The sequence below is a fragment of the Parambassis ranga genome, chromosome 2, assembly GCF_900634625.1.
Source record: "Parambassis ranga chromosome 2, fParRan2.1, whole genome shotgun sequence".
NCBI lineage: Eukaryota > Metazoa > Chordata > Actinopteri > Ambassidae > Parambassis > Parambassis ranga.
The window spans coordinates 34,394,923-34,410,378 of record NC_041023.1 but is presented as its reverse complement, the minus strand read 5'-3'; the positions used below and the strand labels follow the sequence as shown (position 1 = coordinate 34,410,378).

General features: G+C 40.3%; 1 protein-coding gene across 1 annotated transcript; it reads left to right on the top strand.

Annotated features, from left to right (window-relative positions):
* Positions 1-417: 417 nt before the first annotated feature.
* On the top strand, positions 418-13,591 carry LOC114445504 (serine/threonine-protein kinase 38-like). Its single transcript, XM_028420598.1, has 14 exons — positions 418-749; positions 4,503-4,642; positions 5,975-6,026; positions 6,096-6,218; positions 6,780-6,863; positions 6,941-7,064; positions 7,179-7,333; positions 7,439-7,541; positions 7,668-7,729; positions 7,953-8,070; positions 8,159-8,282; positions 9,396-9,491; positions 9,575-9,666; positions 9,793-13,591. Exons 2-14 carry the CDS (start codon positions 4,509-4,511, stop codon positions 9,915-9,917), a joined length of 1,392 nt encoding a protein of 463 aa, XP_028276399.1. The 5' UTR covers positions 418-749; positions 4,503-4,508; the 3' UTR covers positions 9,918-13,591.
* The last annotated feature ends 1,865 nt before the right edge of the window (positions 13,592-15,456 follow it).

The following is a 15,456-nucleotide window of genomic DNA, read 5'->3' as shown; positions in this document are numbered from 1 at the left end:
ATTTGACCTTTTATTGACTTTACATCTTGTTCAAATGGCCTTTTTCCTCTTATTTATTACTTATTTCAGTAATAACACAAAAAACTTTTGTTGTTTTTTACAAAGAACCAGATTTTTTGTTATTTTATGCATGAAGCACATTCATTAGGATTATGTAACAAAGCTTACAGCTGCTGTAGATTTAGTTTACTCTTTATTGCTGCAAATATACTTGCTAGCCAGCTGAACCTGCGTTCTCGACCACAACCTCTGGGGGCAGTTTGTATCCTTTTATTGGCTGATGAGCCTGTCAATTTAACGCATCTTCTACATATGATTGGTCAGAGGAACACTTGTGTGATTTTAGTCCTTCGTGATTGGTTCTTGCCAGTGTCATTCAGGTGCGACGCCCTTGCGTCACCAGAACGTCTGATGAGCCCGACGGTGTCAGGAAGCAGCCCTGCTTATTTCATATTTTGTAGGGATAAAGACGGGAGATACAGTGATTTTAAGAGGTCAAGGTACCAATGAGGACAGGAAAATATTTGTAAATTATTTTGGGTTGGGTTGAAGTTAACGTCAGAGAGGGTTTGTTATGATTTGGCGTTAATATCGGCGATTTTTACTGTGCAGCCTGGTGGTTTTCTCTAAAAGGGGTAGCTAATAACTGGAGCCTAAATATTTAGGCAGAACCCAAATAAGACATTTTCTTTTAACTGGGTGGTGAGCTGGCGGCAAGCCATTAATTTACTCTGGAGCAGGAAACGGAGGTAGGTAAAACATTTCTCACAAAACGCTATATATTTTATGTTCATTTAATTGAAATAATTTCTGAAATCGAAGCTGACAGACAGGCGTAAAAAGAATATAGCAACTAGCTAGCCCCGCACAGCCTCAAGCCAAGCGACAATTTCTCCAAACACCCTCGTATTATTGCAACTTTCCGTATCTAAACAATGAATATTATCTGCTGGTATCAGCCCTGCCGCGGCGGCGGACCTCAGGTGGCAGATAGCAGAGGTCCGTCCAGGTGAGTGGTGAAACATTAGCCAAGCCAAACATTCATTTGTGTACACATGTCTTTAATGACTTGTGCAGGTACACACCGTCTCAGCCGGTAAATAAGAAGTGCAGCAGCAACACAGGAGTGACTAGCTCATACTTAAAATACTTATAGATGTACATGAAACGAAGAAATGTGACATAAAAAAGGAAATTAGTGTAATATTCCTAAACCATTCCCATCATGGAAACACATGTGGAGCTTTGACTTTCAATATGTGTGTGTGGATGATGTATCTGCACCCCATTTCTGTCTCTGGCGTCATGACTGAGTCCTTTCATTCAGGACGGAAAGGCTTTCCTGCAGTCACCTACAGTACTTAAAGGGTGGAGTGTGTGTGGAACTCACTTACTGATGGAATTTTACACCAAACAGAGAAATCCAAGCTTTTAGGGTCTGAAATTTTCTACACATGCACACACAAGCCAGCATGTATGTCAAAATCCACAATGCTTTCTTATCTGTGGTTAGAAAAACTTTGAAGACTATTGATTATGCAGAGTGACATCGACATTGTTTTGTTTCTTTTATTTCTGTTGTGGGAGAGTTGGATCTTGGTATTGATTTTTATTTATTTATTGTCACTGCTACCAAAACAGTGTGCATAGCTTTTAACTGTTAACACTTCCTTTTAAGTATGTTGTGTAATATGTGTAATTTCCCTTTAACAGTTTGAGGAGGACACGGTATCAGTTTTAAAACAGTTACTCCACTGGAGCCATTTATAGATTTTAGTCTGGATGTCCTGCTTCATGGCTGTGTTTCAAAATAGCGAACTTGCTGTTATAATGCCTTCCTTATAAGTGCCTGAGTGGTGCAGGCTTTGTTTGTTTAGCTATGGGGTGGATCTGGTTAACTTCAAGCCAAACTGAATCCCTTCAGGCCAAGCTAAAGGCCGGGCTGGCTCAGTGGTGTTGCAACTCTTTAAATGATGCTTTATTTTCCACACTGATGGGAAAAAAAGCACAAAACTCATTAGAGACCATGGCACAGAGCACCTTATGATGACTTTTTCACAAAAGATTCTTTGACATTGCACTGTAGGAAAAGCACATGCTTAAATACGTCATTGTAGTTATTTGTGTGTGGAAGCATGTTTAAAAACCATCTCTTATTATCCGTCTGCAGACTACATTGCGAATGCTAAATAGGCTGGTTAACAGCTAACAAGATTATTTTGCCAAATAACAGTATATTATCAGAAACCATCTCCACAGCAAGGAAAATTACTCTGTTATTGTGCATGTACTAATATAAGTAACACAGATCCCTATTCTAATATGACAATAGTGATGCTACAAAGTAAGTGCTACATTTCTGCACAGCTGAACAGTACACTATTTTTTTTAGCTCAGTTGGCACTGTGAAGCACAACATTATTTTAGTCATGTCCAATCAAAAAAGCTGAATCGTAGTCAGTTCATTCAGTCAGCTCATTCTCACCAGAAAAAACAAAAGTACTGGTCAGAATTTTAACTGTGTGTATATAAGTATACAAGTCCTGGTAAAATCTTTCAGTCAGGGCAGGACTTATTACCATGGTAGCCAAACTATGATCTTTTCACAAAATCTCAGTAGAGAAGCTTGAAAGAAAATAAAAAGAGAAACGGGACACCAACTCCAACCTCTTGGGAAAAGATTTTTGAATCATTTTATTAGTAGGCTGAGCTTCCCACGTGTTGTGTGCAGGTCAGTAGATCAATAGCTTTGATTTGCTAATGTCCTGGTTTCCTTAAACTTTGCAGTAATGACTCAGAAATTCTTCTCAGAGGTCCGGGGTCAGGAAGTGTCTTCTTGTTGTGGGATTGTTGGGGCCAAAACGGGAAAAGGACCGGTAACTAGACGAAACATGGGTCCTATCTCTGGGCTGCAGAGCTGTTTTATCTCTTTGTGAGCTAATCAAGCCCATTCGTACCTTTCAGATGGTGCATTGCTAAAATGTTTTGATCCACCCTTTGTTTTTCCCTTTGATATGCTTACAATCTGATAATTTCAGCGAATGACAATTAAACCTCCCCTTACAGGGCATCCTTTGCATTATCATCTGTCCTGTTTTGTTTTTATTCAAACAACCTACTACAGCTTGTGGCCTGCACGTCACTAGTATGTGTGTTCTCACTCGTTCTCAGTGGCTTTCATTCCACCCACACTCTAATTCAACATGACAGTATTGAGAGACAGAGAAAATATTAACCAATGTGCAAACGCAAAAATACTGATGCATGAGCTCATGTTCATGTTGTCTTTCTAGGATCTGTTTGTCATTCTTCTTTGACAGCGTTTCTTTCAGTGTGTGCAGTGCACTTTGATTAGGATCAAAGACTGAAAAGCAATGAAATGCATGCTGAGAAATGTCTTCAAAGATTTCTCAGATTAGTTCCTGAAATATAAATCTTGCAGACCATGAGCTAACCTGCACATGATTCCCTGTCTCTGGGTCACAGGAATGTTTTTTTTAACCATCACAGAGCTGACGTCTCCAAGTCTGTGGTCACAGGATCTGTTCCAGAGCAGCACTGACATAGATACACCTTGATCATTCACTTGTACCCTGTTTGGCATCTTATCCAGAATTAAAATGGAAAGGGGGAGATCATAAGAAGGTATCTCGCTGCATTGTAGGCTCAAAGCAAGTGTAGGGTAATGTTTTAAAAGAATTCCTTGCATGTCTCAGTTCAATATCGGCGTGTTGTGTGAGTAAAGGCATGGAAGCAGTCCAGCCAGTCTCGGTGACTCCTCCTTTGTCTGGAAGGTCTGCTGCTCCCTGAACTATATAAATGGTTATAAATCAGCCAATATTAGCTAATTACCAATACGTTATGTTGGCATTTATTGCAGCCAAGAAATAACAGGAACATTTTAAAATGCCCTGGACAGTTCATTAATGAGCAAATTACACTCACAGTATTGGTGTTGCTGGTATTGTTAAGTGAATAGTTTGACCTTTTTAAAATGCTTGGACAGTCATAGAACACCTCCTTTATTGTTGATTTGACTAATGATAGACTTGCTCTTGTTGTTGATGATAGACACACACAGGTGGCTCAGGGTAAATTCTGGACCACAACACTAAGCCAGAGATTGTGCTTGTCACTCTTCCTCAACACTGATTGCTCACTATTGCTCTTAATTTAGCAAGCCTCACTTTGCTTAGATGTTTGGTTCTTATTTAGGAAGTGCTGATGTCTGTTAAGTATATCCCTAAGTTTGATGACTGATTGCCGTATGGGTTATTCTTGACTGGTTTTTGAGATATAAGGCGTAAGTGATTCTGACCCTGACTATTCTGTGTGAATGAACAGCTCGATGGCATTTTCAAAAGCCCCTGGCAGCAGACACTACATCATAACTTGTAACAACACTCACACTGAACAGTTCGTAGATGCCACACAAGGTGAATCAGTGGTAAAGTAGTGCGTGAGTTGACACAAGTGCATCATTGTTTGGTGTTTTCCTACAGGATAGTATGGCCATGACGGGAGGGACTGCAGCTGCCCTTCCCATGAGCAACCACACCCGTGAGAGGGTGACCGTGGCCAAGCTGACACTGGAAAACTTCTACAGCACTCTGCTCACCCAGCATGAGGAGCGGGAGATGAGGTAATCCAGCCTGAATGCTTATACATGATGACATAAGGTGGAAACACACATGGACCTTTGCATCTGTAGCTGTAAAAGAGTCCAGTTTCCAGACACATTGTGTCCCTACCATTAACAGTCCCCCTGTGCAGTACAAGTTGTTTGCGACCTTTACCTCAGTGACTCTGCCAGGGTTCTTGCAGGGTCTTAAAAAGTCTAAAAATGTCTAAAATTTCAAACTTTAAATGTAAGGCCTTAAAAAGTCTTAAAAACAACCAGATTTTCACCCAAGGTCTTAAATTTAATCTTGTGAAGTCTCTTTTTTTTCATTCTGGAGAAGTGTTGGCCGCATAAAATGAGATGCCGCAATCAGAAGATGATTCTGCATTGTCTCTCTTTCTAAAGGGCATGGATAGCAGATAGGATGGCACTACAAATCCTGTGATAACTGCTGGTCGGTTTGCCGCCATGTTTGAGATGCCTGCGTGTTCAGTCACTTCACCTTCTTGTCATAGAAAACATTGGGAAGTGTGTTTTCAACGAGGCTTGGCTTGATAACAGAGATTTCCGCAGCTGGTTGCGAGCGGTTCCCAGCAAGCTTGCTGTAAACTTTGCAAAAGGACCATCCAGTTAGTTAGGGACCTTGGGTGTAAAAGTGCTTGAGTCTCACTTCAAGGCGGACAAACACCAGCTTGCTATCACCCAGTTTTGTCAGTGTTGTATATCACCCCCGCCGCCCTCACCTTTGCCAGTGCCCGGTCCCAGCACAGTGTCATTACCACTTCGACTAACAACCTTCAAGCTACATTTGGTTCCACTGAGACATCAAAATCTGAGGTGCTTTGGATTCTTCACTTAATTACAAAGCATCTGTCATACAACAGTTGTACTGATATTAGTAGCATCTTGTGTCGGGTAATGCGTTGTGTTGGTCTAAAATTTCATTCACAATGGTCTTGAAAGGTCTTCAAAAGGTCTTAAATTTAACTTACTAAAACCTGCAAGAACCCTGCTCTGCATGTACATGTAAAGCTGCTGTCCGAAGCATCAAGTGTCACTCCATCCACCACTGGAAACGGTAACAAAGCAGAGGTGTTTCATCCCAGGTGTGATCACAAGGGGCATTCACAGACTTCCACTTCTGTTCTCATATTACCTGAGAACTGATCTCTAGTCCAGGTGACAAGGTTCACTGCCTCCTGTAAAGACAGCCAAGTCACTGTTTACACCTCTGCAGAACCATGTGAGGAGATTCATTTCAAGATTTGACACCTGCTAGGTCATATAATCTCTCTGCTGTTGTTTCCACTTAAAAAAAACCTTTTCATACCTTTTCTAAAATTTTAATTTTAGGCAGAAGAAGCTGGAGAAGGCCATGGAAGAAGAGGGTCTACCAGACGAGGAGGTGAGTCACAGACACGGTTCTTTCTTCACATCAACTCACATCAACTCAGTGTCTCTCTATGTGTTGCAGAAAGTAATGCGGCGCTCCCAGCACGCCCGTAAAGAGACCGAGTTTTTACGACTGAAGAGGACGCGGCTCGGTTTGGATGACTTTGAGTCTCTTAAGGTCATTGGACGTGGTGCTTTTGGAGAGGTACATCAGTAGAGTATGTTGGGTTTCAGTCGTGTTAATCATTAAAACATTCAATCTGCACTTTCACCGTGGTGTTGCCACAGTGCGAATTTCACTTTCTGTGCATTACTTTTACAATTCTATATATATTAAAGGTAGGGTAGGAGATTTCATTCTGATGCACTTTTTGTTAAATTAGTGTAACTTCTCTTTACAATCCGATAGCAATCAATTAGTTCGGCAGTTTCGCTTTAAAACGAAGAATATTAATCATCTGTGGAAGCTATAAAATGCTAAAACATCAGCCAATCCTACGAGGCGCACCTGCGCGGAGTATTGGCTGGTTGTCACTCTCTTCCTGCTCTGCGCGCACCAGAGAGGTACGTGCATGATGGTCGAAGTCACAGACTGGTTGGGAGGCGTGGCTTCAGGATGAGCTCCGAGAGAAAGGGGCGTGTGTTTACTTTCAAAATCTGGCTGACTCTCACTGAGTTTTCAAAATCTCCTACCCTACCTTTAAATGCTGACTGTAATAAAGATTACATGTATTTGTCATTGTGACTGTGATGTTGCCTCCTTTAGGTGCGTTTGGTACAAAAGAAAGACACAGGTCACATTTATGCCATGAAGATTTTGAGGAAAGCGGACATGCTGGAGAAAGAACAGGTAATTGTTAGTTTTTACAGATGTTAAGAACATCTGTTTTTGTTCTTGTTTCGTAAGAGTCTACTCGGTCTCTGCAGGTTGCTCATATCCGGGCAGAGAGGGATATTCTGGTGGAGGCTGATGGTGCTTGGGTGGTCAAGATGTTCTACAGCTTTCAAGACAAGAGGAACCTTTACCTCATCATGGAGTTCCTGCCTGGAGGTTAGTATTGTTTGTGTTAGAATCTTGCTGAAGTGTTAAATATACTAAAAAAGACATTTATTTTTAGAAAAAAGGAATCTTCTGCAGTATTTCTGAAGGTACCTTTGTTGCCAGGTGACATGATGACGCTGCTGATGAAGAAGGACACTCTGTCTGAAGAGGCGACACAATTCTACATCGCAGAGACGGTCCTTGCCATCGACTCCATCCACCAGCTGGGCTTCATCCACAGAGACATCAAACCAGACAACCTGCTGTTGGACTCCAGAGTGAGAACACATGCACATGTATTTTTACTGTAAAGGGAAAACAGTCCTCAGTGTCATGCAGGACTGTCTGCAGATTGCTTATTAAACTTTTTTTGTTGCATACAGGGACATGTGAAGCTGTCAGATTTTGGCCTGTGTACTGGACTGAAGAAGGCTCATCGCACTGAATTTTACAGGAATCTAACACACAACCCACCCAGTGATTTCTGTAAGTCACAAATTTATGATCCAGACAGTTGTAGGTAGTAACTTGTGTGTTTCAGACCGACAAATATGCAGTGCATAGTGTACATTTTTAAAACTATTATATTGTCTGCTTTTCTTCATCTTTCAGCATTTCAAAATATGAACTCCAAGAGGAAAGCCGAAACATGGAAGAAGAACCGGAGGCAGCTGGTATGACAAGAATTTAACTAAATGAATTATGTACATAAGGAACCAAAAGTAAGAAGAAAAAAGGGTGCAGTGAGCTGGTAGCTACATTTGAAAATAAACACAGCATAACCTTCTGATTATAACCTAATCTGTGACTGACTGAGTTTACATCTTTTTTATATAATTATTACAATTTTTATATTTTATATCTACAACTGTACGTTGTCTTCTCTGTGTCTTCCAGGCTTACTCCACTGTAGGAACACCAGACTACATTGCACCCGAGGTTTTCATGCAGACAGGGTACAACAAGCTGTGTGACTGGTGGTCTCTGGGGGTGATCATGTATGAAATGCTTATCGGTAAGCATGAGATTGATGTAGAGAGAACTCAACGATGACAAAAAAATTCAAAAACAACCTAAGCTGTATGCTTCCTTGCTCTTTTCAGGTTACCCACCGTTCTGCTCAGAGACGCCACAGGAGACATACAGGAAGGTGATGAACTGGAAGGAAACCCTTGTCTTCCCACCTGAAGTCCCAATCTCAGAGAGGGCCAAAGACTTGATATTAAGGTGTGTGTTTGCATAAGTGTTTGGTTATTTTTAGACGTACTCCACAGTTCTAGAGACTATTTTAATCAGGTGAAACTATAGTTATTTTTACCATTTTACTGGTTGTCCCTACAGCCACCATCCACACTTTATGTACTTCATGTATTAATAAGCTTAGTTTTACATAAATTTTGTTAATATGATTTTCACATTTTTTTTTCAATAATACACTGTGGGCAAATCTTACCCCCTTTTGTTGTTGTTCGGGACAAAAACGTCCTCTAACTTTAACTGTTTTAAAAATATCAGATAAATACATTTTTTCATATTTTTTTGCATAGACCTTTTAATTAACTTCAGTTCTGATCAAAAGTAGTAAAAATATCATTTAAAACCCTTTAATCACCAATTTCATAAGGGGTGGTGCTGATAAATGGAAAAAACACAAAATGGCACATTTTTCATAGAAAAGGTGAATGTGGACTGTTTTTTTTTTTACTTTTATCACAGTCTTGGACATGTCAAACATCAGTAACAACATTGACTTTATTGCATTATTAGTTTTTGCACAGCACTGGATTTTTATTTGTTCTCCCTTGTGTGTTGTTTGTGGCCATTTTTGTCCAATAGACTTCCATTATAACCACATTGTTTGACTACACAGCCATGGCACTACATAATCATGCATTCTTGATTGTTGGTGGTTTACCCTGTTGGAAGGAGGTAAAATTTGTGATTTTTACAGTTAACAACCTAATGACCCTAACCCTTTACCTGCAGGCCTGTGCTTATGAAGTGTAATTTCTGGCTTGTATATGGAGTTATAGGAAGTAGTTTAGCACATAACTGTGTGTCCACACACTGTGTTAGAGAGAAAGAGAGCCATTTGCACACCAACCTTCATCCGTGTTTGCGAACGTTGCACAAGGGTTAAGGATAGAAGTGGAGATGGTGGCATCATTTGGTTTGTTCCTGCTGCTGGGTTGAAGAACACACATCTGTGTTTTTAGGGCTTGAATCTATGCAGAAGAATTCTTCACTCACTTTATGGATAAACATTTTTCCAGGCTTACACAAAGGCCAAATATCAAACACATGTTTTCCTCTTATCAGTTTCCTGTTTGTGCGTTTCAGGTATTGTACAGATGCAGAGAACAGGGTCGGAGCTGTGAGTGTGGAGGAGATCAAAAGTCATCAGTTCTTTGAGTCGGTAGACTGGGAGCACATCAGGTAAAAAAAGTGACTGTGCTCATGCACAAAACATTCACCTCACATCACTCTCATGCCCAAATTTATACATGACTCCTTCACAGGGAGCGGCCAGCTGCCATCTCCATTGAAATCAAGAGTATCGATGACACCTCAAATTTTGACGACTTCCCTGAATCGGACATCCTCCAGCCAGGTTTGTCTAATAAATTATAAAACAGAAGCTGTGCAGCTATTATTGCAGTGCACAGTCTGTGGTGCCCCCAAGTGGTTAATAGATGTTTAAATAAAACTACTATTGCTTTCTTTTTTTTGTGAACAGCCAATGCGACGGAGCCAGACTTCAAATCAAAGGACTGGGTGTTCCTCAACTACACATACAAACGCTTTGAGGGTCTGACTCAACGAGGCACCATCCCCACATACATGAAGGCAGGGAAGGCCTGACATGCTCAGGTGGGGGAGGAAATTCATACAGACGTTTACGGACACAGGGTCGGGCCCTGGAGCCCTGCTGGTGCTGAAGGCTGTGCTGTCAGCCTCTCAGTCTAAATTTAACCCTCATCACAAGTTATTTAGGTCTGCTCAGCCGCCGCAAGAACGCCAAGAGCTCGGAAACTAAGGAGCATTACCGCATTACCTCGGTTGTTTATATTGTATCCACGTGCCGTCTTTAGCCATAGCTCTCAGGCCAGCTCACTAACTAGGACACTAAATCAGAATATATGCATGTTCAGCAGCATCTTGCTTCTGGAGATGTTTTTTACTGCCTAAAAGCGAAGGTGCGGGTGAGGCCTGAATACAAATGACTGCTTGTATGTCTTCTTGCGGATAGTTTCTACACTGCTGGAAAGATTAGCTCAGATACAAACTAGATTTCTGATATCAAAGCTCAATACACATAGTCAGACTCTGGCTGATTGGTGAGAACAGGAACACCTCATACTGTGTTAAAGGAAAATTCCAGCAAGATTTGTGGTGTTTTTGTTGATTTAGTGTTGTGTATTTAAGACTGCAGCCATTTCTTCTAACTGTAGTCTGTAGACACACCTTGTTTGGCTGCATGTATTGATTGGACCAGAAGTTCAGTTATATCAGAAAAATCAATCAATTCCTCCAGGTTTGTAAAGTGCTAATGAAGCTAGGCTTTTAGACAGAATTTTAGCAGCTATCAGTGTGGCTGTAAGAATAGTTAGGTGGCCCATCGTCTTATATAATTTAGAAATATTTTTAGCACATCATGGATTAAAGCTAGTTAACCTTAGCTTTGTCATCAGGTCAACATTTCTGAACCAGATACCTCTAAAACCTCTAATAAGAACCCCTTTGTTAATAGTTCCACTGTGCTTATTGGCAAGCTATGCTACATAAGCATGTTAGCTGTGAGCATGTCAGCATGCTGATGTTAGCGGTTAGCTCCACTGCAGGACCTGTTCTTCTTTTTGCCTCTTTTATAGTGATGTTTGAGCCTTCACCTGTTTTCTGCACCTTTTTAGTGGCCTAAGTGCTTTAACAAATGCAACATTAGCAAACACTCAAATCATGCTGGAGTCCTCCCTTAATGCCCTCATGTTGGTGACACAAAGTGTGACTGTGCGGAAGCTCAGTGGGCAGATTCTTCCTGTGGCTTTGCCACAGCACCATTGCTGTCTCACAGAGGAACAGCTTGTTGCCAGGAAACATGTAAATGCAGTTTGCCGCGCTTGACATCCGTTACTTTGGCGTGTCACCCATTCACTTTGCCAAACAAACTGCTGAGTGTATGCCCCCCTTCCCTTTAGAGACACTTGTTTTGTTTAAATCAGTGCTAGAGTAATTGATATTTCCCCTGATTTCAGATCCAATCAGTCCAAGGCTTAGTCACCTCCTTCTGACTGTAGGTGGACAAACATGCAAAGTGCCTTTTTAAACAGCTAATAAATACTTAAGCAGATATCTAGCTATATTTTGAGCAGAGATTAGAAGGCATTTATTACAATTAGAGAAACGTAGCAACAAAAGAAAAAGGAAAGAAAAAAGAACAATTGAAAAGATACGGCTCTGGTGTTTAGAATAAATAAGTGATAAAAGAGTAAAAAACAGACTGCAGGTTTTTATGGGTTAGGCTGTAAAACAGGGCTCATAAAGATGTGTCTCTGTTTGTCGATTACACATTAAACTAAATAAGAGAGGATTAACAGGGTGGATCTCTTAGACATGTCTGATTTTTGTCCTAAAGACCTCTGTTGACTTTGTGTTTAATCATCATGTCTGCTCAGAGTTGTGACTAGCCACAGCGCTACAAACGGTTACCAAAGAACTCTGACCGTCACGCGTCATGATCTAAACACAAATTCACATGTAGCTTTCTGCACATAACTTAAAACTACCTAGAATTGTTTCCCATTTATTTCTACACTGGTGAGGGAAGAGGTGATGTTTCAGTGTCAAAATGCAACAAAGCTTGCATATAAGAGGACTTTACCACAGTTCAGCTGTAGCCATCACAGGAATCCCAGATGAAACTGTGCGGTGCTGTGTCTGAGAGACAGAAAGTGGTCTAGCAGTTTGATAAATCCATTTCAGGACCCTGTACCTGCCTCTCTTCTTTCATTTTATCTAAATCTTCCTGGAAGTCCTGCTGAAAATCTGTTGGCCAAGAATGCACACATGAATCCTAAAAAATGTACAAACTCGTCTAGAGGGATTTTGGCAGATACATGTATATTTTTGTATTATTTATTGTTTTCATTAAGTTGTTGACAGATTGGCTTTTTGCTAATACTCAGAATATTTACAGAATTGGGTGGTTTCATATTATTCTTTTTTTAAAGGGGTACTCCGGCTTTTCTCTGTGAAGAAATTGACAATTGATGTTGCAGACACCTACATTTGCATTTCCAATGGTGCAACTTGACTGGCTGTATTTATAATTCTTACCTGGTAAATGTCTTCCAAACCTCAGACTGCCTGTTCAAAGTGTGTAGACTACACACTTTGAACAGGCAGTCTGCAAAGTCAGGTAGTCAGGTAGTCCTGCTGACATCACTGATGACCGTCAGAGTTATTCTCAGACTTTGCTCCAGATGTGTCTCAGCTCAGGAGCACTGCCCATGATGAATAAGCTGAACAACTTGTGTTTAAAATTGGCGGAGTGCCCCTTTAATCACTGTTTAATTGAAACATTAGCTACAAACACTCTGGACAACCTTATTGGCTAGATGTTGTGGGTGTAATGTCATCACATCTAAGATCAGGAAGTTAAGGCCTGGCTGGAGGTCAGCAGCGTAACAGATGCATGATGGGGGATTTTGCTGATGGCCAGCTGCAGATTTCTGGTTGTGTCTAATCACTGGAACACACTGACACAACCAGGAACAAGCCCAATTGATCATTAAGTTGAGATTGTTTATGGAAACATGATGTGTGTGTGTGTGGGAGAGAGTGTAAGTCAATCATTTTTAGATACTGTTGTGAGGTAACTTGTCACCAAATACAATGTCACTTGTATGTCACTTTGTAACTCAAAAGCTATATACTTTCTTTATGTTAGGAAAAAAATGGAGGGTAAATACTGTGTTCAGGATCCACACAATTCTCTCTCTATATATATATACAGTACACATAATGACTTGAAATACATTACTACGTCACTTTATCTAAAGGGAGTTAAATTATTTAACTTTTGTCATGTATTAAGCCAGACAATTCATTTCTGATGGACCAAACCAGCTTACTGACTCAGCCTGTGCATGGTTGGGCACATCACTGTCACAAAAGAATATTTCAGAATGAATGAAAAATTACGAGAGCAGGAAAACTGTGTGGATCATATTTAAAAATGCAATTGACGGAAATTGAGAACAAATGCAGCTAAAAGCACCTAGTTTCAGAACCCCACACAAAGTCAACCCCCCCCCCCTCAATAAAACAAGAACTCGAACTCGTCAAAGGTTTTTAAAGCACCCTCCACAGGCCAGGACGTTGTTGTGAGGTATTTTGTGTAATGATGTGTACATATTGCGGTAGACACTTGAATGCCGCTGTCTGTGGAGTGAAGGAGAAAATACTCATTAATTCATGTTGGTGAGTTTTTATGTTGATAAAATGCTTAAAATAATAAAATTAAACACTTAAAGTCTGAAGATTTGTTGACTGTGGTTGTCCAAACATTGCCTCAAATCAAGAAACTTCCTCCCACATCCTAAACATGTGCGTGCTCAGGAGTCTAAATTGGCCTTGTTGTTAGAGTGAATGGTTGTTTGTCTCTCTATGCCTGTGATAGCCTGGCTCCCTGCCCGGGGTGTACCCTGACAGCTTTTTTTTAATTTTATAAATTTAGATATAGTACACAAAGTGAAATATTAGATGCATTGATTTTTTTATATAATTGCGCACAGTTAACAAAAACCCCTAAATCAGAGACACCAGACTAAAAAAATGAGCTCCAGACCCCTTAAGTGCACATATATACCTTTCATACCTTTCAGAAGGCCAATATGTATTATTTATAGTTGTTTGTGTAATATTTGTAATATAATTGTTGGGTATACTGATTTTGTCTCACTCTGTGTGCACTGAATCTATTTAATATAATAGTGCAATCAAAAAAAGTAAAACTACTGAAATATAAGAACTTCAGGCTTCAGTCGTTATTTGAACATAAAACTGTCACGGCTGAAATAATTTTATTATTTCACCATTTTACAGTCAGGAATCTTTCGGGACAGCTTGCTGCTATGACTCCTTGTAGCCACTAGAGGGAGCCTTTGATGTACACGGGCGCATGGTGATCAGGATCTGATGAATGGGAGTTTACACATATTGTTCTTTTTCAGAGATGTTACACACACTGTGGGATCCATACTTTATTGATCACCAGGGGGAAATTCAGGTATCCAATAACGGTATTGGAACAGCCTATGCTTAAAAAGCGTTCAATCTAAACTTTATATTTATTTATAATTGACTTCTCTCAGCACAACCGGCTGCATTTATTGGTCAAATGTCCGAATAGTTCATGTTCCGCTGTAAAAAACAAAACAAAAAACAAAGATATATAGGTATTGTTTGTGTACATGTTGCTGAACTGCTTTTTATTTCTTTGTTTATTGTTCTTCTAGATTATAGATCTCTCGTTTCAGGCGCACTGCTGTCACTGCAGCGCTCAGAGAGCTGCTGCACGTTTTCACTCACACTACAAACCTGGTTATGTTATGAATGGCCAAGAAGTCTCGTTTTTCCTTTCACAGAAAAGAGGCAGAATCTAGCTGCGCTAACCGGGTTTCTCTTAATCCCCTACCCCGATTAAGGAAACCGGGTTTCTGGTTTACATTAAGAAATCAGGTTAGTACAGAGAGACGTGTCAACAAGCAGGTTACTTAAGTGCTCGTAAACACATCTGATGCAGAGGTGACTGTCAGGTCGGTCGTGATCAGGCTGGAAATAAACAGGTCATGACCCCATTATGATCAAAACGGGCAGAAAGCGGCGAGTCATCATATCCTTTTACATATGAACCAGCTCTGGATTCTTTACAGTGCGTTTACTCTGTGAGCATCTAATTAGCATTCTGTGACATTCACATGGTTCCCCCGACTGACCTCATTTTGAACATAGTGGACCTTCACTTAATTGATGTCTTGTGTCTTTGGTTTATGTAAAAACGTATTTTCAGCATTTTATTTATATTTTTGTTAAGTTTCCACCACATGGTTAAATTATGATGGGCTGAATCTGAATTGGAGTTCAGGAGGAGAGGGGGACACAGGATTTAAAACAACAATAAATCAGACCTGGAGCACAAACAGGACCCAAGGTTTGAACCCTGCCTCCACAAAGCACAGGATAAACCGCCTATTAAATACTATATATTTAATAGAATACAATAGAATGCCTTTTATTGTCACTATACGCAAGTACAATGAGATTAAAGCCGTCAACCAGTTTCAGTGCGAAAAGGCAATGTATAAAAAAAAATATATGAAAGATATTTAAAAAAAAGATA

Excerpts from the sequence above, each read along its gene's own strand:
- LOC114445504 (XM_028420598.1), top strand. The coding sequence starts at position 4,509 with ATGGCCATGACGGGAGGGACTGCAGCTGCCCTTCCCATGAGCAACCAC. Across the intron at positions 6,864-6,940 it reads ACATGCTGGAGAAAGAACAG|GTTGCTCATATCCGGGCAGA; the intron begins GTAATTGTTAGT and ends CGGTCTCTGCAG. Across the intron at positions 7,542-7,667 it reads CAACCCACCCAGTGATTTCT|CATTTCAAAATATGAACTCC; the intron begins GTAAGTCACAAA and ends TTCATCTTTCAG.